Raw genomic sequence first — 23,137 nt, forward strand, 5'->3', positions numbered from 1 at the left:
GTCTCTTTAGTGACAAAAATAAAATTCGTCGCTAAAAGTGTAAAAATTCTGGGTTCTCTTGTGACGAAACAAAAATTCGTCGCTAAAAGTGGGCAATAGCGACGAAATATTTCGTCGCTAAAGACCACTTTTAGTGACGAAACTGATATTTCGTCGCTATTTCCCACTTCTAGTGACGAATTTTAGTTTCGTCACTAAAAGTGATCTTTAGCGACGAAAAGTTTTCGTCGCTAAAAATCACTATAAATACTCCAACCCAAAAATTAGCCTCACCCACTCAGCAGAACAAAAAACACTCACCCACTCAAAAAAAAAAAACACTGAGAAACCCAAACCAAAAAAAAAAAAAAGAAACCCAGCCGATGAAGATGAAGACAAACCGTCGCTGATGAAGATGAACCGTCGCCGATAAAGCTACCTACCGTCGCCGATAAGCAGCCCACCGTCCCGATGAGCAGCGACGGTCCGGCCGCGACGCTCCCAGCGTCGCTGAAGCGACGCACCGGCGACGGTCCCAGCGTCGCTTCAGCGACGCTCCGGCACGACGGTCCGAGCGTCGCTCGCTCGGCCACGACGCTCACAGCGTCGCTTCAGCAGCGATCGCACCGGCGACGGTNTCCCCATAAAAACTTTCTTTAAATGGATCATTAACCTACCTTAAATTTTGTTATAAAATGATAACTATGTCTTTCGTGGAAGTCATTGAATATAAAATAGTAGTTTAATTATGCTTATAGTTTGAATTTGAGTCTCTCTTTTTGTTTAAGTGGTATTAGAGAGCTCAATAAAGCTTATAGAACTTTGCATATATCCACATTACTTTTGTAATATTTTATAAACACGTTTTGAAGGATGTAGCTATTAGCCTTGTAAGTAAGAACAAAATTTGTCCATACATCTACCATATCACTTTTGTAAGATTTTGTAAATAAGTTTTGAAGGATGTACCTTGTAAAAGTAGGAACAAAATTATAGTTAAACCAAGGGATCATGGTCCTTGGAATTTTAAACTTCATATATAATTGAAAATTGATATCTTAATCTGGAAGTAGACTCAAAGAACAATGCTAGCTCATAATAAAAAAGGAATTTTATTAAAGTTGGCTAGTTAGCAATTTGTACTTCTTTTTGTCAATTTTATCTTCAATTTCATAATAAAATGATCAGGTTTTCTTCCAAACTAATTTGGAAAAATCTTTTCCAACCCACTATGTGGCAAGTTGTGTATTATTTAAATAAATCGCATAACTCATTCAAAAAGTCACATGACTAAAATTATATGTGTATGGTCTTTTTAACCTCCATGTGATGGGTTGAAGAAAGTTTACTCCAAATCGATTTGGATGTAAACTTTTTCCATTATACTTTTGTAGAGATCATCCAATGCAAAACAATTCAAGTCTGCATACAATTTGAGTTTGAGTGTCTATTTCTTTGTGTAAATGGTATCAAAGAGCAAGCGGGGCCTATAAAGCCTTCCATATATCTATCCCTTTCATTTTTGTAAAAATTTGTAAATAAGTTTGGAAGAATCTAACAACTATCTTTGCAAGTAGGAAAAAATCTACAAGTAGACAAAGGGGCCTTGGTCACCTAGAATTTTAAACTTTTTGATATATATCAAAAAGTAAGTTCAAATAACCCAGAGTTTAAAATGATCATAACCCAGATGTGTGGTCAGTGAATTAGTGGCAATCCCCCAAAATAAAAACGAAAGCAACAATGCTATTTTATGGACGACCAAAAAAAAAAACCAAAAACAAAAAACATCTCTTATAGATATATATATATATATATATTTTTTTTTTTAAATACCTCAATTGAATTAATTATAATTTAATCTAAAAACTCCTATGTTATAATTCGTTAAAACTTGATTTAATAAATTTAATATCCACCATCTATTAACAACAATACAACAATTTCGAGTCTTAAAAAAGACATGAAAACAATCCAAGCATGATAATACAACAACACTCAACGTTATTCGTTGATTAATGTATTTCTTGGTGTATTTCATTTTTATATTACCCAAAAAAAAAAATTAAAACATTTATGTAGTCATATTTGAGAATTACACTAGAAAGATAACCTTGGATTTGCGAACCTCAATGACAGAGATTGAGAGAGTATTTGAAAAAAGGTAGGGCTCCCTTCGAACAAAACTTATGTACAGTACTTAGTTGCTTTCCCTTAAGTTTTCCTTTTAAGATTTTGTCATGTAAATTTTTTCTCATGGGATGAAAGTTTATTTTTTAGTTAAGTAATCACATAACTGAATGTTAAAAGAGGAATTTAAAAAACAATATATAAAGTACTGTATCTAAATTTTGTCAGTCTCCTTCTAGGTCTTATCATGGGATGATTTGCCCCCACGGCCACCTGCTTAGCTACCAGCAGCCCCTCACTGATATTTGGGCGCTTTACCATGAATTGCTCACGGGCTGGTGACTGGTCCAAGTCATCTTTGATGGGTTTGGACTTTTGAGTATGGATAAATAAAATAAAATTGTGATATATTGTGAATTTGGGAATAAATTTTGAGGCTCATTCATTTAGGTTGGGCTCCTTACACAAGGATACTCCAGTCTGAGACATAGTTGGGCTTGATGAAAAACCTTTTGGGAAACATCAATCCACCAAAAAATTTATTTAAAAAAAAAAAAAAAAACCCGTAAGAAATAGATTCCTAACCAATAAAGCTATCAAAGTATCAATAATCAATTACTAGGACTGGTGGAACTTTTAAAAAATATATATATCAAAGAGGTTAAAGTGACTTAGTGACCATATCAACTCGCAACAATAATGTTGCTTTATTAAAGTTTATTAGGTAATAACTACTTTTCTTTATTAATTTATTAAATTTCATTATTAAAGGATAACTGTATCTTTGACGGAATTATTGAATGTAAAAATAATTCAAGCATGCTTATTGTTTGAAAGTAAGTATCTTCTTCTTCTTTTTTTTTTTTCTTTTTTTTTTTTGTGTAAGTGGGTTTTAGACATCCCCATTAAACCTGTGGAACCTTGCATAATCCATATACCTAGCCATATCATTTTTGTAAGAATATGTAAACAAATATTAAAGGATCTACCTTCTATCTCTCAAAGTAGGAACAAAATGATAGTTATACCAAAGGGTCATGCCCCTAGAATATATACATGTGTGTGTGTGTTTTGGGAAAAAAATTGTACCTAGGCCCCAAAATTAAAAATTGATATCTTAAATTGAAAGTGTAGTCAAAGAACAATGTCAGCTCACAACAATAAAGCCATTTTATTAAAATTGGTTAATTAGAAATAAGTACTTTTTGTCAAATTTATCTTAAATTTCATTATAAAGTTATACCTGTACTTTTGGTGGAGATCATCGAATGTAAATTAATTCAAGTATAGTTTGAGTTTGATTTTGAGTGTCTATTTCTTTTGTTTAAGTGGTATGAAAGAGCGAGTGGAGCCTATAGAGACTTCCATATATCTAACCACTTTATAAGAGTTAATAAATAAGTTTAAAAGAATCTAGCTATTATCCTCGTGAGTAAGGATATAAATCATATAATTACAGATAAACCAATGGGTCGTGGCTCCCTAAAATTTTAAACTTTTTTAGAATTACCATAATCCGGACATGTGGTTTGTGAGCCAGTGGCCCTCTCTCAAAATAAAACCGAAAGCAACAATGTTTTTTTTACTAACAAAAAAAAAACAAATCTCTTATATATATGCCTCAATTGAATTTGAATTTGATCTAAAAACTCTTATTTTCATAATTTGTTAAAATTCGAATATCCATTCTACATTTGATTCACAACAATACAACTTTTTCAAGTCGTAAGAAAGTCATAAAAACAATTCAAGCATGCAAACACAACAATCAATTTTATTCATTCATTAATGTATTTCTTGGTGTATTTTAATTTTTTTCATACCTTTTATATATATAGACACACACACATATAGCTTCATATTTGAGACTTACACTAGAAACAAACATTACCTTGAATTTGCAAAGTTGATGATATAGTTATGAGTATTGGGAAAAAATTATGGTCAACCCAAGATCAACTCAAGAAAGAGAAGTTTATGTTTGCTCGATAGCAACCTCAATGTGTCAAACTACCTCGATAGCAACTATGATTTATCGAGATTGCAAGAACTTGATTTTTAATAAGTTGTTAAAGTCGATGAAACACATGTATTTCAAGCCCTACTCGTCATAGTATAAAAGGAACACTATAAGTCGACCTAAAATAGGTGTTTTTTAGGGGAGAGAAAGTTGAATTTGTGCCCTTAGGTGTTTTGAAACAAAGTTTCTCTCTAATTCATCATGTTTGAGTACAAACCATTTTTCAATCTGCTCAAAGTGATTAAACACTCCTCAAAGTAGGAAAGTCACTTTGCACAAAGAGGATGGGTTTGGTGCAGCCTAACTTAATAGGATTTTTTTTTTAAAGCACAAGTTAACAATGAGAATAAGGAAATTAAAGATACTTTACTCGTAATAAGAGTCACATAATTAAAATGCCGAAATTAAGAAAGCCTAAATTACAAGCCCAATTCATGCGAGATAATGACACACTTACAAGTATGAAGTGATAACCTCCAGAATCTTGGAATGAGAGAATCAATATCTCTGATTTGATAGATGAATGTGTGTGGCTTGTGTGAGGAAGCATTTTCCTACTTATACATGGATTTTGGCAATTCCATGTGTCGCATTACAATTGCCTACATTTCCATGTTCCTTCCATTTTCCTACTTATACATTGATTATGAAATTTTCATGTGTTGCATTGCAATTCCCTACCTTTCCATGATCCTTTCATGATCCTTGTGCGATGAAGCATTTTCATATTTATACATTGATTTTGGCATTTCTATGTCTTGTATTGCAATTGTCTACCTTTTCATGATTCTTGGCTGAAAGTAACCGCTTCTATATAATTGTTGCTACTCACGTGCTTTTTACATGCTTTTATTTTTATTTTTTAATTTTTGAGAAATACATGCTTTTATTTAAATGACCCTGCGAGCTCTTTTTGGCATGAGCTAACAGCTATGACTATGAGTTAAGAGCTTCATTTTATTGTTGTTAACCCACCTTGAATATATTTATATACATATTAAAAGCCCACTTCCCCAACTCATGCACACTGAACCCTTTAACCTTTTGCAAGACAAATACCTGTAGCTGTAGGAAGCTCAACTTAGTTTAATGGGCCGGTCTCAAAGCTCTATAGAGTGATCTGAACCAGAATTCCTACAGAAGGGTCCAGCTCGAACCCATGTCTAAACTTGGTGTGTGGGCTTTTAACCCAAACATGGAACACGTGGTAGACACATTGGATGGATTATAGGCAACACAACCCAAAACAAAACAAAAAATAATTGAGCAAAGAATTTGACTCGAGGAGGCCTGACGTCACAGGGAGAGATGAAATTTCAAAATTTCAAAAAGATTCTCCCCACGAGGCACGGCAGAAATGTTAGAAAATAATACAATTTTTTTACGATACCCTTTGAGTTGTAGGAATTTATATATGCTACCATAGGACTCTCTGTTCTAACAAATTGGTCACAACTTTCGGTTTTTATTGCAGCTTTTAGAATTCCGCTCCCTTTTTTTGAATTTAGTGGTTTTACCGTTGTGTACCGCGGGCACAATAGCTAATACTAGAGATAACTATTTTACAATATTTTTTACAAATTGTTGTTGTGGTAAGTTGTTATTGGTAAGTGAAAAAAAAAATGGTGTTAATAGTGTACTTAGATGAAAATTAGTAAAAATTGGTCACATTAACAATTTGTCAAAATGTTATAAAATAGTTTGTAGTTGTAGTATTACTTAATACTGAAGTTATATATTTTTTTTTCCTCCCAAAAAATGTCATGATCTTTGCCTATTGTTTGGAAAATGAGACTAATACAAAATCACAAATAGCCATACACAGCTCTAGGTATATCCCAAAATGCTAGGGCAATTCAACATTAGACATTGTCTTATGCTTTGGATTTAAAATTATAGTCTAAAAAAACCCTTAAATGGGAAAATCAAGTCACAAGATTAATCATCCTAATTTTATATCTTGTGACTAATATGAGAACAATATAACTAACAGTAAATATTGATAAATTTATCGTGAGGTGCATTGTAACACACACATGCATAAAAAAAAATGTTGAAACAAAGCAAGATTAAAGGTTCTACATCTCCAAATATTAACTCAACTAGGTTGAATGTCTCCTTAATCTCTTACTTTATAGACTTTTCTTATTAAATTTCCCTCAATTTACATTTTTTTGTCACTTGAATTTATAGAATTCTCAATTTTCTTTTATTTATACTTTTTGATTAAACTAATAATAGTCAAAATATGTTAAAAATATTAGAATCTTCTTTTTTTGGGGGAAACATTTCTTGTCACCACAATAAATGGACTTAATTTATTTTCATTTAACCTGTTCGTAAGAGAAGACACAAACACGTGTCCTAAAATGATCATGTGTACATAGAAACATTGACCAGATCTTAACTTATATTTTGCCTAGCTGAAGTCATTGTGGGGTTGACTGCAAGTCAACCTTTGTGTTGATTGACTTGAGATTCTATAAAATAGGCTTGACTGGTAAACACTTCTGCTGGCAATGGGGTTTACTTGCTAAACTTCGTAGAAAGAACGGTTCCCCCTAAAATTTTCAAGAAATAGAGTTCCTTTCGAAAAATAAATTAAGGCAAACCCAGTCCTTCAACGGACAAAATAACCATTCTTTCAAATGTAAAACAAAATAGACACACTTTCTTTACTCTCACGTATACTAAAACCAGTAATACTCGCTATCTTTAATCCACATTCCACACCTTTGCATAATCGTTTTGCTAAGTACAACACGTGGCCACTAGAAAGAGCGAGTAAATATCTATGCGAGTACGTAATTGCTTACAGGCCCGTTAGTAAGAAACTTTTTCAAATCAAGGAAAACAAAATTCTTCTTAGAAAATAATTTCCCGTAATATATTATTTTATCCTGGAATCCTCTGTTTTTTTTTTTTTTCAGACAAAAATAATTTTCGATCCCTCATAATTTTCCCTCTCATTTTCCCAACCTTTGGAGGGAAAAACCTCCCAACACTCCAAAGCGAAGTCCCTGCTCACACAGGTAAACAAAATCTAGGGTTTTAGTTCTTCAAGTTTCACTTCTCTCATTTCCCTGTGAACCAATTTACCGTTCTATTTTGTTCTTATCACAGGAAAAAAAGTTACTGTGATCTCAGCTTTTTATGCTCTTCATTACCATTTGATTCTGTATCAGGTACCAATTCTTGACTTTTAGTTGCTTTTAGCTCAAGTTGTAGCTCTAGTTGTTGTTTTCTGGACTCGATTTTGTGTTTCATGAAGTTTTTTTACTTTTAGGGTTTTGCTCAGTTATTGTGCACAGTTTGGTTGTGATTTTATGATTCTTCATTGTATTGGTTTCTCGAATTTGATGCTGATTTGGGGTTTTGTGGTTATGAGTTCCGTTAATTTGTTGGTGGGTTTGTTGTTTTGATTCTATCTGAGCTAGTGATTTTGAAAGTGTTGTGATTTTTAGGGTTTTGGGTTTAAGCTTTTAGTTTATGGTTACTGATTAATGATCATGTGACTGTTAATTTTAAGCTTTGTTTTCATAAGAAGTTGATTTTAAAGCTCTAGGTTCTGGTTAATGGGTCTATATTATAAGCCTGGTAAAATTAGAGAGCTGTGTGTTTCTGAATTCATGAATGGATTTAACAAATTCTGGACAAGCCGAATGGTTTCCTTGTTTCAGAATCGAGCGCATATTACTTGAAATTGAATCTGGTCTATATGTCATTATGTGCTTGTAAAGTTATAGAAGGGCTATCTCTATTCTTGTCAATTGTTTTTACCCAGTAAGGGATACTGCTGAAATCTATTTATCAAGAGACCATATGTAGTATTGTCAAATGAATATGGAAAATCTGTTGTAGAGATCATAAAGATTCGAGCTTTAGCTAATGTCATGCTGCTAATGAAAATGAATTTATGAAAATTTTTATTTATATATATATATATTTTAAAAATTTTTCTAAGCCATATCTATTGGGATATTAATGTGCATTATACCATGGTGTTGATCACTCTTACTCAATAAATTTTCATTTCTTTACAAGTGTGTGCATGGTGTGCTATGTGCGGCACATGCTAATCTTTATTGATAATGAGAGCTGGTGGATTATATTTTTCCACCCTACCTTTGATCTGATGAATTTTTGCATATATAGAATGTGATTTTTGCCATTCAGCATGTCTGGAGAATCCCTAGCATTTTTCTTTAATTTTGTTATTGTAAATATTTGAACCATACTCTGTTTAATCTCACACATATTTGGTGGGTTTACTATCCTTGGCTGCTGTTGTCTGGCAGATGTTATCACAAAAAAAGAGGAGAATCTGTTGAGGAACTGTATTTTCAATTGTTCTGCACTTCTACTTAAACCAAGTTGGTATCAATAACTTTCTCAAGATTGAGGAGTTGTTCCCAACATAGAAATGCAAACAAAGAAAAAAAATCCTGGAAGGAGTGCTGCTCGAGAGAATGTCAGTTCTAGGGTTACAAGAGCTCAGCAGAAGGTCTCTGAAAAAGTTCAAGCCGTAGAAGTAAAAGTTAAGGACTTGATTACATCTTCAGCTAGAAAGCAGAAACAAGGTAAGTTGTTATCTTCCTACTTGTTCATTACAACCTTGGGAAAAAATTATGCATGTTTGTATGTCTGGAAAAGCTTATTACAATAATAGTTTATGTAGCTTTCTTAAGTTTTTATAGTAGGAGGTCAAAAGTTTCACAAATGGTTCATTATGAGCTGTCCTTCACTTCATACACCGAGTATTGAAATGCTCTAACTTATGCTGGTCCTACTGGAGCAGTATTCCAAGTATCATATCATGTATCAATACTGGTTTTCTTATATGTATTTTATTTTTTATTTTTTTTCATGTCATGTATTGTTAGGTTAAGTTGAATTTTCTCTTTGAAATTAATTGGTTTTTACTTTTAGTTTCATAAATTAGTACCTAAAATGTTTGTGGGTATTCATGATCGCATGTGAATAGTGTTACAAGATGGTTGTACATATTTATCCTATATGACATCAAAGTTCAAATGATAACAACTACCCACTCCTCCCTAGAAAAATAATGTGATGTTTGGTGTTGTCAGTCGTTGTAATAACAAGAAACTGTGATAAACCACCTGCTTTTACATGTAAAAGTACAATTACATTTTTAGAATTTCACTGTCATTGGCAAATATCCATTATATGACAAACTTTTGAAATGTCTATATTTATGTTGTTTTATTTGCTCATCTGTCGTATAAATTATCCTGTTTGGACCATTCTTGTATCGTTTATCTAAGATAATCAAAGAAAAGGGCCCTTCTCAACTAGAACCTCCTACCCTTATAAGTTCTAGGGGGATGGTGAGATTGTGGGTTCAACACCCATTGGGTGCGTGTGTAACTTACCATTAAAAAGAAAAGAAAAGAAAAGAAAAGAGAAGGGCGAAAAAAAAGGGAAAGACTACCATTTTTTAAAAGTTGTTATAGAATTATAATCCAAGGTTAGGCCTTGGTGTGTTGGCAAGTACCTTCCCCCGAAAGCGATAGGTCGTGTTAAAGTTTGGAAACCAACCTCTCCAAAAATAATGGGTGTTAAATTTTTGGTAGCAAACTGTTTAATATAAAACATAGAATTTACACACAGTGAGACTTAGTAAAATTAAACATATTATTTTTCCTGTAATATGTTCCATCTGGAGTTTGTACTTTGTACAATAGTAACAACCACAATGCAATATATTAGTTGGTAAATATACTATTCTGCACAATTAGGGAATTTTGATGATGTTTAGCTATCTAATCAAGTTCAGTAGAACTGATTTAGATGACTATATCAGCATAAGTTTGAGATGATGGTATCTTTTATTTCAGTGCACCTTTTAAAAAAATTTTAAAAGAAAAAATATTTCCCTTATGAAGTAAGTGTAATTGTCATTTTCCTTCCATAACTTCAGCTGGAGCTCTTCCCAAGAAGAAGAGGGAGCCTGTTGTGGAAACAAATTTGAATGCTAAGTATGAGTTGTTGCATAATGAGGCTTCCGATGTTTGTTTGGGGCATGATGTGATTAATGATGCTTCTATGGAATGTAAGGTAATTATTCAGCCATACCATGTGTGTTTGCATGGGCATGTCTTGGTGTTTGATGGCATGCTCTCTTTTAAAAACATAATGGGATGATTAATGTGAGTGCTTCATGAAATATCTAAGATTCTCTTGCAACACTTCTTAAAACATACTGCAGAGTGGCAACGATGAAACTGCTCATCGCATGATGGGAACCATATTTTCTCCATCGTTTCAGATTTCTAAACATGCTGGAGGGGAAATCACCAATGGAGGTAGATTATTAGAATTGGTTCTTTAATTTTTTAAAATGTAATTGTGCTTCTTTGCTTCCCTTAAATAATTGCTAAGAGACTTGTCAAAAAATAAAGCTACACAGATCTAAGTGTATATTCTTTCAGTTTGAGCTGTGTGTTCACTATACATTATTAACTTTTTTTTTTCCCTTTCTAGTTGATTTTGTGAAATACTTTGGGAGTGGAGACCAGAAATATCATCAAGATCATGAAATAGAATACTCCCAGGATAATGTGTTGAATGTTCATATTGGTCAAGAAATTTCTAAACCCATTGTTGGGGAAGGGAAGAATTACACTGACAATGCAGTAACTTCAGTAACATTCCCTGATGATATGGATATAGATACAAAAAATTTTAATTCGCAGAGCCTTGATCAGATACATACTGTAGGTAGAAATGCTGTAGATTCTTGTTGTAATGCGGATTTGGAGGGAGCAAATCTCTCATCTGAAGTTTCAGCTATATATCTTGCCATGAAAAATTCTAAGCTTGAATGCATTGATGAGCACGGTCAAGATTCTATGTCAGCTGATGTTTATGTGGAGGATGATCAATATGAGGAATTTGATGACTTTGATCCTTATTTTTTCATAAAAAACTTACCAGACTTGTCAGCAGTTGTCCCAACTTTTCGGCCCATGCTGCTACCAAAACAAACGCGGAGTTGCCCTCCTACTACGCTTGTTTTGGACTTGGATGGTAAGAAGATTGAAATAGTTATATATAATATGTCACTTTCATTATTAGTGGTGTGTATTTTTAGTTTTCATTATTTTTAGGTTTCTGCCATTTATCTCCCATTAATTGATGGATGGAACATCAATAAGCAGCAACTGCTTCTAGTTTCCTGCAATATGATGTTTGATCAGGTTGATGTTTAGAAGTGAACTAGGGTAGCCAATCAGCCTTATTTTCACAACCCTCGTTATTTTTGGGGCCAAATGTCAATGTTTCTATATTATTTTTTAAAATGTAGATATTTTACCCTGTTCTTGAACTGATTTTGCTTGTTGAGGGTATTGCATGAACTTTGGAAATCTGTGCTTGTATGCTGAAAGTGGCCTTGATTTGCAGAAACTTTGGTGCACTCCACACTAGAACCTTGTGATGATGCAGACTTCACTTTTCCTGTAAATTTTAACCTCCAGGAGCATACAGTTTATGTTCGATGCCGTCCTCATCTCAGAGATTTCTTGGAGAGAGTTTCCTGCGTTTTTGAGATTATTATATTTACAGCTAGTCAAAGTATTTATGCAGAGCAGCTACTCAATGTACTTGATCCAAAGAGGAAGGTATTCCGTCATCGTGTTTACCGTGACTCCTGTGTTTATGTGGATGGGAATTACCTCAAAGATTTGACAATTCTTGGTCGTGATTTGGCACGTGTTATCATAATTGACAATTCTCCACAGGTACTGTTTTGGCTCTCTCTTCTGCATGAAATAAATGAATATGAAGAGTGCCTGCTTCAGCATAGCAGATAAACTTGAAACCTGTTACTTTATATGGATAATACTCCAAGAAGTGAATATCATCAACTTAGAATGATTCTCCTCCAAACAACCCTCCTCACCCCCCCCCACCCCCCCCCCCCCCCCCCCCCCCCTCTTTTTTTTTGCTAATAAGAATTCAACATTGGGATAGTGCCAATTATGCATCCTTGACATGGGATTTATTTTTTGTTATATAAATAATTGGAAATCTTAATTTCTTAACAAGTATGTTGACTTTCTCTTAGGCATTTGGCTTCCAAGTTGACAATGGAATACCAATAGAAAGCTGGTTTGATGATCGTTCAGATAAGGAACTGCTTTTATTGCTTCCTTTTTTGGAGAGTTTGGTAGGAGTTGAAGATGTTCGGCCACTGATAGCAAAGAAATTCAACCTTCGGGAGAAAATAGCAGCTGCAGTTTATCCTCTGAACTCAAATAGAGGAGACCCTTTTGAAAGATGAGCCTTCAAATGTGAATTTGAGCTCTAAAGTTTGTTGTCCTTTGTTCTGGCTTTTCATCTGTATCATTTGTCCGTTCTGGAACACCATTGTATTTTATTAAGTTAGGTTGTGATTTCAAGAAGAAAGAGAGGGGATATCATTTGAGGATACAATCAACAATTTATACAACAAAGATGGCATGCAGGCATGCTTAATGGATAAAATTAGTTTGGGAATAAGTAATCTTACTAGACTCAAATATGTATTCCGTGGGCAGGTGATGATAGAACTGAAAACTTGGCTTTAGGCAGGGAAGAGGAAATGGAATTTTAATTATAGTGACACCAATTGTTGTATTATAAACTGCAAGCCCTCATGCAGTTTAATTAGAATTCTTATCATGATTGGATAATTGAGATAATCAAATTAGTATCTGATGCCAATTTATTTTAACTAGATGATATGAGAGAAGCCATATTGTGCCTCTTTTCTTTGGATAGTTGAGATAATATATTGGACAAAAGAAGAGACCGAGAGTCCCAGATCCATTTCTCACTTTTGGGAGGAAAACTCAGTCAAGAAGAGGAGAGATAGTTACGGATCCAATTACGAAGAGAAGTCCAATGGAGTTTGATAACATCAAAGTTATTTTAAATCTAGCTGCAAGAAGACTTAGTCCAAATGGTAGCCATGGTGGATTTGTAGGCCGTCTGGGCAACAAGGGGTTCTTGATAATCTTTCCTAATACCATCAACTGCTTTTTTTGGCTTTGGGGATTAAGACAGCAAAAATAGTATGAATTTGAATACCCCAAATACTGTAATTAAATGGAGGCAAACAAAATAAACTTGTTGCTTTGCTTAAGCTTATACAGTTATACGTAAAATTGTTGCATGTGTCAGGAGTCGCGTGCTCGGCCCCTCAAATGAGTGCTTCCCAGTTCTCATCCGTGCCCATTTAACTTTACTTGGAAATTGGATTGGCGCATTTAGGCCATGTTAAATTAGACATTGTGCCACTGATCCTCTCTCTCTCTTTAACTTTAAATTTTAAGCTCCAACTAATTAAATGGACAATTTTTTTTTATCAACAGTGTTTGTTACACACTTGTATGGATGCACCATTGCACATAAGTGAGTAATAATACTGAAATCGCGAGTCTAGCTGATATTTTTATATTGAAATAGTACTTGTGTGGATCCACACGTGTAATAGGTTTTTTTTTTTTTTCCAAATTTTATTTACGTACACAAATTCATAAACGAGAAACAAGTTCTTGATAGAAATTCTTCTCAAAAAAATAAAAAAGTTCTTGATAGAAATTGCTATTTCATTCCAAAGGAAAAAAATGGTTGAGAGAGATAGAGAGAGAGAGAGAGAGAGAGATGGGAAGCGTATGAAGAGGCCTAACAAACTCTACGTGCACGTGCCGTGCCAGCACGGAGTAGGGCCCACCACGACTCAACCTCCTTGTGGAAGTTACAACGGTCTATAAATTCCCCCAACTCCTCATTCACCTCCCGCCACATTTTCATTTGGTTACTCAGATTCAAATTTTCAAAGAAAACGCTCTCAGCATTTTCTCTCTCGGTCTTTCTCGCTCCGCTTCTCAATTCTCTCTGAAAAGCGTTGAAGCCATGGTGAGCCGAGAAAACTCTCTAGACTATTGCTTTCTTTCTGTCTAATCGTTCCAATTGATCATTCGCTTCAGAATCTCACTGTAACGTAATCGTTTTCCTCAGGTTGTGGCACAGAAAGTGAAGGAAGCTGAAATCACTGAGCAGGATTCGCTTCTTCTGGTAATCATCATCAGAATTCACATTTTTCGATTTTTCTGCCTTTTTAAATTTAATTAAGCAAAATCGCATTGAATCGCATTTGAATTTTTGTGCTGAAATTTACACCTGAGCATATTTTACTTGTTTATACGATCAGATTTAATTTGTTTTTAGAAAATACATAGAATTATTTTTGGTAACTTCCAGATAATCATACTCTGTTTCAGAGTATTCCATGTAAAAATCGGTTCAAAGAATTGGAAATTATTTCTCATTTCATTTTTCGCTAGATCTTAGATCTTTAAGATCGAGAAATTTAATTTCTGTGTTGTGTTAACTGAAATTTGAAACAGACGAGGAATCTGCTCCGAATTGCTATATTCAATATTAGTTACATCAGAGGTCTATTTCCTGAGAAGTACTTCAACGATAAGTCTGTTCCTGCTTTAGGTAAGCTCGACTTAATCAGATTCTCTCTCTCTCTAAAATTCAAAATTCAAATATTTATTAATGATTTTCTTTGGAATAATGATCTCATTTTCAGAGATGAAGATCAAAAAGCTCATGCCGATGGATGCAGAGTCTCGCAGACTCATTGATTGGATGGAAAAAGGCACGTCTACACAGATCCTCTTGATCTGAAAGAGAATCTATACATATGTGTGTGTGTGTGTGTGTGATTGGATTATTTATATATGCGATTTTTGCAGGTGTTTACGATGCATTGCAGAAGAAGTATCTGAAAACGCTTTTGTTCTGCATTTGTGAGGCAATAGACGGACCAATGCTTGAGGAATATGCATGTAAGGTTTCGATCATCTTCATCTGATTCGTCATACTTGACGCGTGTCAAATTCTGGTTGGCAGATGAGAGCTCTAGCACTCTTGCCTTAACACCAGATCTTAACACGATATTGCATTTAGTGAGAGATTTCACTGATTTTGTTACTGGAAATAACTGTATTGTGCTCAAAACTAGTTATATAGGATAAAATTCAGAAGATTAATATATTATTATGAATGTATATGCTGCTGCAGTTTCTTTCAGTTACTCAAATTCTGATAGCCAGGAGGTTTCAATGGATATCAGTCGAACTGGTAACAAGAAAAAGGGTGGAACATTCAAGCATAACTCCTCAAATGAAATTACTCCGAACCAGATGAGGTAATTAATATATTGGACTAGAATTTTTTTTTTTTTTATTCTCGTGTTGTTTGGCTTTGGTTTTTGAATTTACGCATTTTTAGGAGTTCGGCTTGTAAGATGGTTCGTACATTGGTTCAGTTGATGAGAACTCTGGATAGGATGCCCGAAGAGGTAAATGAAATCAGTTACGGGACTAATTATTGTATGACATATGACATTATACAAAGTTTTGTGCATATTGATTATGTGAGGTTCTATGAGATTTTGACTGTATTGGTGAAGCGACTGTATGGTGTTTGGTGTTATTTTTGTTCCAGCGTACTATTCTGATGAAGCTGCTTTATTATGATGATGCGACGGTACGTTCTTTTCAATGTTTTCTTGTAATTCAGTTTTAGATTAGGAAGCTATTTATGCAGTTATGAGTGACATTTTATGAATGTGGAAATTCAATGCACTTGTAACTCTTGTGGTTTTAACCTATCAAAAAAAAAAAAAAAAAAAAAAACTCTTGTGGTTTTCAAATGTGTTGGGGTGGTTAAACATAATTGTGGCATTCGAGGATTTTGTATATTTTTGTAATGAATGGAAGATGCATGTACATTTTGGCCATTTTCCCTTGCAGCCTGCGGATTATGAGCCTCCATTCTTCAAAGGCTGTACAGAAGAAGAAGCTCGTAATCCATGGACCAAAAATCCTTTGAGAATGGAGGTTGGGAACGTGAATAGCAAGCATCTTGTATTAGCTCTCAAGGTAAGGGAATGAATAAGATTGCAGGATCGTCTTGATATTTGGGATCGATGGTTCATATTTCAGAGCTAAATTTTGTCTTAAATGGTTTTGTGTACAGGTAAAGAGTGTGCTCGATCCTTGTGAGGATGAAAATGAAGATATTCAAGATGATGAAATGAGCTTAGGAGCTGATTCTGTGCAAAAAGATGACTCTTCTGATTCTGACAGTGAGGTGAACCGACAACATTACTCCATTTTTTATGTTTTCATTTCCCTTTGAGGATACAACTATAAGCTTGAATGGAGCTGACTTGATTTTCATGTACAGGTACAGCAATTAAGTTGAAAAAATCTCTAATATTTTGTTTATTTCTTTCAGGTCAACCATTCGGAAGAAAATCAATATATAGTTGCACCAGTTGGTAATTACTTTGTCCCTATGTTCCAACTTGCAAATAGTTTGCGTTTGAGTTGATACTGGAAATAACAATAGTATTCTTGACAGATAAACATCAGCAAGAGGAAGATAACAATGGCATGGCAGATGAAGGTAACATTACAAGTACACATGTCTATGTTGGTAGCGCTACTTTTATATGAAATAAGAGTGATAAATTCAAAGATAAACCTGAAGAATAGTAAAAGATTCATTGACATTGTTTCTTTGATTTTTTCTTTCTTATCTTCTGGCTGATAATTGTGGTTTCACGGACGTATCACTGGGGTGTGGCTATTCCTGTTATATGTGCAGATGATACTCAAGACCCAGAGGAAGATGAACAACAATTGGCCCGTGTAAAGGAATGGATCAACGATCGTCACATTGATACTGTTGACTTTACTGATATTCTCTCTAATTTCCCGGACATCTCAATGGTAAGGGCTTATGATTTTTGTACTCTTTTGGACAAACAGTTGAAAGAATGAATGTCAGTGCAACTAACTACTTATATTAAATTTCAATTCCTAATGTTTCCCTAGTTTATAATAGACTCAATCTATGTAATATTCATGATAGTGTTTTGTGTTATTGTAACAGGTTTTGACCGAGGGTAATTGGACGCTTTAATCCATGTTAAAGCTTCTAAACAAGAATAAACGCATTTAGTGTTGCATATTTTCATTACTTAGCAATTTTTGTTACTGTTCTGAATCACTTCTGATTCCATTTAAACTGAATTTCAGAAATCACGGAAAAGCTTGTTAAGGAAGGTGTTCTTTCGAAAACTGGGAGGGACAGTTACACCATTCACAAGCAAAAGGTTGTTTTATCATTTTTCCCTATTTATTATATTGAAGGTTGTATCTGTATTTGGCCAGCAGCTCATACTTATTTTCTTTTTGACAAACTAGAATTCTGACTATGAATTCACAACGGTGAAAGAAGAAATGGATGGTCAAACAACACCTTTTGGTGGCAAAGTTCCCCAGGTTGAAGATAACATGTACATGAAGGTAAGATTTAATTTATTCTGTTTTCCTTAGTTTGTGGTCTATGGAGCTGATTTCTCATCTACAATGCAAACTAGTATGTGTTTCCCGCATCTACACTCTACATGAATTGTTGCTGTATTTATATTTAGAGTGATTTCCTTAGGATCCGCAACATTCCCAACAGTATCCACAACTATGGTCCACAAGTGCCTGCATAGTGCTAAAATCAGCAGTTAGAACAAGGCCTATTGACTTTTTATGCCATATGGATACCAAATACATTCAGTTTTTGGTCATTGCGAGTTCTCTGATTGGTTTAAAGAACAAAATTGTCAATTCTGGTTATCAAATAAGGATAATCTTTTCCTTGTTCTTTAAGATTGTTGGGAAAGGATGTTAGATAAGAGGTGTCCAGTAATTTTGTTCTTTATGCCATTCCTCAACTTCTTTGTCTAATTTTTCAGGCTTTGTATCATGCTCTTCCAATGAATTATGTAACTGTGGCAAAGCTTCAAAGCAAGCTTGAAGGAGAAGCTAACCAAACAACTGTGCGCAAAATAATCAACAAAATGACTCTAGATGGTTTTCTCGAAGCAAAAGGCAGCAGAAGGCTAGGTTTGTGCAGCCCAATTGAAAAGTTTGTGCTTGGCTTAAATTTGCAGCATTAAATTGCAGTCAATTTACTTTTCTTTCATCTATTTTATAACATAGGCAAGCGTGTGATCCATTCTGAAATGACTAAGAAAAAGCTACTAGAAGTCAAGAAAGCTTTGAACACTGATGCCATGGTAATATCCATAAACTTAGTTTTCTGTTCAAAGCTGCATCTTCTTCGAATGTAACAGTACTAATTCTTCTTTGACCCCTCAAATTGAACAGGATATTGATACTAATGAACCAAATAACAAATCCAGCTATGTCGAGCTCCAGAAAATGGGTACCTGATCAAAGTTTCTTTTCCTACTTAAAGTTCAGCTTCACGGATTTTACCATATATATTTATAATAGCACTTTTCACTACAACATGCTTTGTTTATTTCAGGGAGCAACTACAATGACATGTCCACTTGTGGTGCCCTACACTCGATTGGATCAGATCTCACACGAATGAAAGTGAGATCTGAAATAAATCAAAATGGCTCAATTAGGAGTGAGCAGACAATTTCAAAAACTAAGGAGCCTGGAAACACTCCCACAAGTAGGGTGGAGGTAATGTAGAAATGAAACATCTACTCTTTTCAATTAACATTAACATGTCTTGCAATTGGATTGGTCCACTGCCACTTGATAAGTAATTCACTATGTAAATTGAGCAGCCAGTAGCTTCAAGAGAAAGTTTTGTGCCAGCGTACGAGAATGGCAGAGCAAATGGAAACACAAATTACAATGATGAGGTAGATGGAGTTATCTGCAGTAGGTCCAGTCAAGAAAGGCGATCAAGAAAAACAAGCACAGTATGCTTTTAATTCCTTCCAAGGAATCAGTTGTTTTTACTATTTTCATGCGGGACTAGTCTAATATATTGAATTGTGACCTTTTCTCTTTTGTAGGTTAGGGAACCTATCCTTCAGTATGTGAAACGCCAGAGATCTCAGGCTGCTTGAAATGCTTTGGAGATGTGATGCTACTACATTGCATTTTCCACAGTTTTATGACTTTGTTTTCCACTTGTATGTGTGGAATTTAATGAAGCAACTTTTTGTGACCTTAGCTAGAATGTCACAATCATGACAATTTACATTTCTCCTTAGAAGTCTTTTGTGGTACTGAGAATGCTTTTGCGTATATGCTTACAATTTATTAGCTAGGCTACCATTGTAGGGTGGTCCACGAAAAAACAAAATGGTCTTATTTCTTTTGCCTTAGCGCGATGATGGATGAGTTATATGAATTGGTCTATGCAATTATGCATTCTCTAGTACTGTGCTTTTTGGTATATTGGATCCTCTTAATCATATGGAAACAGCTGACAGGGCAGTGGTATTTCAGACAATTTGTACTTTGATTAACTCTAGGTAGGAATATCCATGAGCCCATAATTCTTGCAGACAAGGTATACTTCAAGTCAAGAAGATAACATATTGCATAAAGTACAAGAAACATCAATGTAACTATGCATATGCTACTCGAAAAATAATGGGAAATGTCATAAATTGTGTTGGTATTGGTAGAAATTAGCTATGAAAATGGTTAAAGAGTCTAATGCTAATGCTGTAAGCTATGCCGAACCATAGGTTAAACGGGTGAAAGATGGTGTGTTGTTGACCCAAAATGTGAACAACTAACGTTTGAGAAGGGCAAGATTTTTATTTGAAGTTGTAGGTCATATGACTGATGTTTGAGAAGGGTAAGAATTTCTTTTGAGAATCTTTGGTAACTAATGCCAGATGGTGATCTTGGGAGACATGTTTGATTTAAAAATTTGTTGAGCCGCGAGGCATTTGTATAGGTGGAGATTATAGAAATAAAAGAAAACCCGTGCAATACGGGAAAAGTTTAATAAAAATTATACATTTTTTCTATTTTTAATAATTATGACAATTATTAGTACTTTTAAAATTTTTGTCCAACCATTATAAATATGTGGTGAGCTTGTTTTCATTGATTTATGAATTTTAAATAATAAGCTGTGTTAAAGTATTGCTGTGCCTAGAAAAAGTATAACTTTAAAAAGTGGTTGATAATTCAAATAAACTAAAAATATGGTATTACAAACTTGAAACATGTACTAAATTACTAATAAGTTAATTGTGGAAATTCAATTTTAACAATTACAAATGTTTTTATCCTCGTGTGCAGTTGGGACAAGGCCACATGGTTATCCAATTCAATTTTTTAATAAACTGGAATTAGGAAGTACAAAGTTATCAAATTTTTTTTTTTGAGAAGGTTATTAGATTGTTACCTGAATGACCTGATATAAATTAAATCACATAGCATTCACTTATTGAGTTATTACATGAGTGACTTGGTATTAGGTTACCCCTTATGTATTAGCTTTTCTATAGGATTATCATTTTCTTGCCGGCCAAAACAAGTGGCTCATGTAAACCAAATAATGATTGATATGTGATGTGACAACGTAACATATGTCAATTGATTAAACAACAATCCTTTAGAAAAGCTAATCAACAAAAAAATAATTAAAAAAAGTTATTTAGAAAAGCATACTCTAGTTATATAGTTTTCCGATATATATACTTTTAATTTCAGATTTAAATATATTTTTTACAGTTCTGTTTGGGTAATTTGCAAATTTTATGTATCAATTTAGTTCTGACTTTCTAAAATACATTTCAATTTAATCCTTGTTGTCATTTAACTTATGAAAAAAAATTAAGGACTAAAATGAAACTACCTCTGGAAGAACTAAAAACATTCTAAAACCATAGTTTTATTTTCAAAAACAGGCTACGGCACCCTGATTAGCATTTACAATAGAATTATACTAATCGAGCTGGATAAGGTTATAAATTATCTAAATTATCCTTTACCTTTCTTTTTCTTCCCGCCAAATAAAATCACATCCAGGTGATCTTATCTAGTTGACCAAATACCAATGATGTCCAGTGCCGTCCCAGTATTATTCTTTAATGTCTTGCCATAAACCCTTTTTCTTTTTGTTTTGGAAACGTCTTGTCATAAGCCTGCTTTTTGAATAAATGGGTAGCAACATATTGACCACTAATGAATTATCCTAGATCTAAATAAAATCAATTACACGATTTAAGTCCAAAGATATTATATTATTTTTCTAAACGAGGCATTCAAATTTAATATTCCTTTTCTTAACTATCAAATTACTAAAAGAAAGTTATACAATCCAAATGGGAGGATATGACCCTAAAATTTGAACTCGCAACTCGTTTGTGGGGTGATAGACAATTCTAAGTACATATGAACAGTCCAAGCTCTAATAATATATATATATATATATAGAGTACTTAAAAAAAAAAAATAATAATAATAACACAACCAGAGATCAAACCCACATCCACCAAACCCACCACCGGCGCACAAACCCACATCCACCAAACCCACCACCGGCGCACAAACCCACACCCACCAAATTAAACACCGGCGCACAAACCCACACCCACCACCGGCGAGACGGCGATGAGACGGCGTGGGCGTGGGCGCGGGCCGGGGCCACGGAAAGCCCGATGAAGATGAAGATGAAGATGGCGACGAGGCGGATGAGAAAGGATATGACGAGAATCAGAATGACCGAGAAGCACCGTGCGTCGAATCCGAAAATTACAGAGCAATTTGCCGATTTGAAGAGGAAATTGTAGAGCAAACTCCGAAATCTAAAATTTGGAGAGAGAGAGCGAGAGTGAGAGAGAGAGAGATTGCTTTCAGAATGACCGAGAGAGAGAGAACTGAGAGGGGGAGAGAGAAAAAAGAATTAAATAGGTAAACAGTGAAATAGCATGCTGTCCGTACGCTCTCATATTTGAGAGCGTACTGTAGCATGTCTTATATTTTTGCAATATTTAGCACATCTCATGAGAGGTTATTTTTATGTTTGGTGTGCTAAATGTGCCAAATATTTAGCATTTGACACATTTAGCACACCTGATGGTAATGCTCTAATGAATTATCCTAGATCTAAATAAAATCAATTACACGATTTAAGTCCAAAGATATTATATTATTTTTCTAAAAGAGGCATTCAAATTTAATATTCCTTTTCTTAACTATCAAATTACTAAAAAAAAGTTATACAATCCAAATGGGAGGATATGACCCTAAAATTTGAACTCGCAACTCGTTTGTGGGGTGATAGATAATTCTAAGTACATATGAACAGTCCAAGCTCTAGTAATATATATATATAGAGTAAATGAGTTAAATTCAAACTCAAATTTTGACTCAACTATTAAATAAGTTAAATTTAAATATAATAATATGTTCGTAAATGTTATATAAAAAAAAAAGTATTTGTGAATGAGTTTGTGGATATGAGTTACAATTTAATTATATATAATATTATATATTTATATTATACATGTATAAATATATATATATATATATATGTATATACACTTATTCTTTTAAAAATATTTTTATGTTCATTAATTTTTAAACTCTTTAATTTTTGTACACAATAACTCACTTGAATGAATATTTACGATATGGTTCTACATTTGATTACAAAATTAAGAAATAAAATTCTCTTTGAAAATAAATAGTTTAGGACATATGATAAAAAATTAGACTTCAATTGTAGAATCTAATTGGACTCTCTCTCTCTCTCTCTCTCTCTCTCTCTCTCTCTCTCTCTCTCTCTCTCTCTCTATATATATATATATATATATAGGTGTAAGGGCACAGTTTACAGTCCAAGCCTAATATGTATGGGGTTGTGGGTTAATGAGCCTATTACAATAAATTTGTAGAGGGTGGGTCAAAGAACTAGGTCCTTGTGAATTTAACAACGGCTAAGATGAGTTTGAAAGACAATCATGCAAGAACAAAATGCTTAAGATTGGGTGAAGGTATTGTCCGAGGAGGCAAATCTTTGTATAGATTAATGGAACTGATTACAAGTGCAGCACTGGTTGCTATTGTGTTCTTTCTCTATTTTTTCGATCCTCCTTCCTTTAGGAGTCTCCTACATTATATA

The 23,137-nt window shown here is 34.0% G+C and overlaps 2 protein-coding genes across 2 annotated transcripts; both read left to right on the forward strand.

Annotated features, from left to right (window-relative positions):
• The first annotated feature begins 7,017 nt into the window (after nt 1-7,017).
• On the forward strand, nt 7,018-12,869 carry LOC112001539 (uncharacterized). Its single transcript, XM_024033723.2, has 8 exons — nt 7,018-7,161; nt 7,253-7,314; nt 8,428-8,709; nt 10,074-10,210; nt 10,362-10,458; nt 10,637-11,182; nt 11,558-11,895; nt 12,222-12,869. The coding sequence occupies exons 3-8, from the start codon at nt 8,553-8,555 to the stop codon at nt 12,435-12,437; spliced, it is 1,491 nt and encodes a 496-aa protein (XP_023889491.1). The 5' UTR covers nt 7,018-7,161; nt 7,253-7,314; nt 8,428-8,552; the 3' UTR covers nt 12,438-12,869.
• Nucleotides 12,870-13,697: 828 nt separating this feature from the next.
• On the forward strand, nt 13,698-19,426 carry LOC112001538 (meiosis-specific protein ASY1). Its single transcript, XM_024033722.2, has 22 exons — nt 13,698-14,056; nt 14,159-14,215; nt 14,548-14,644; nt 14,739-14,807; nt 14,905-14,997; nt 15,233-15,359; nt 15,443-15,512; nt 15,659-15,700; nt 15,967-16,095; nt 16,193-16,306; nt 16,454-16,496; nt 16,580-16,624; nt 16,826-16,950; nt 17,114-17,126; nt 17,260-17,336; nt 17,428-17,529; nt 17,973-18,123; nt 18,220-18,296; nt 18,388-18,445; nt 18,551-18,717; nt 18,825-18,962; nt 19,059-19,426. The coding sequence occupies exons 1-22, from the start codon at nt 14,054-14,056 to the stop codon at nt 19,110-19,112; spliced, it is 1,851 nt and encodes a 616-aa protein (XP_023889490.2). The 5' UTR covers nt 13,698-14,053; the 3' UTR covers nt 19,113-19,426.
• The last annotated feature ends 3,711 nt before the right edge of the window (nt 19,427-23,137 follow it).

The sequence above is a fragment of the Quercus suber genome, unplaced genomic scaffold (genome assembly GCF_002906115.3).
Source record: "Quercus suber isolate HL8 unplaced genomic scaffold, Cork oak 2.0 scaffold_317, whole genome shotgun sequence".
NCBI lineage: Eukaryota > Viridiplantae > Streptophyta > Magnoliopsida > Fagales > Fagaceae > Quercus > Quercus suber.

Excerpts from the sequence above, each read along its gene's own strand:
- LOC112001538 (XM_024033722.2), top strand. Across the intron at positions 14,998-15,232 it reads AATGCTTGAGGAATATGCAT|TTTCTTTCAGTTACTCAAAT; the intron begins GTAAGGTTTCGA and ends ATGCTGCTGCAG. Across the intron at positions 15,360-15,442 it reads ATTACTCCGAACCAGATGAG|GAGTTCGGCTTGTAAGATGG; the intron begins GTAATTAATATA and ends ACGCATTTTTAG.
- LOC112001539 (XM_024033723.2), top strand. The coding sequence starts at position 8,553 with ATGCAAACAAAGAAAAAAAATCCTGGAAGGAGTGCTGCTCGAGAGAAT. Across the intron at positions 8,710-10,073 it reads AGCTAGAAAGCAGAAACAAG|CTGGAGCTCTTCCCAAGAAG; the intron begins GTAAGTTGTTAT and ends CCATAACTTCAG. Across the intron at positions 11,896-12,221 it reads TAATTGACAATTCTCCACAG|GCATTTGGCTTCCAAGTTGA; the intron begins GTACTGTTTTGG and ends ACTTTCTCTTAG.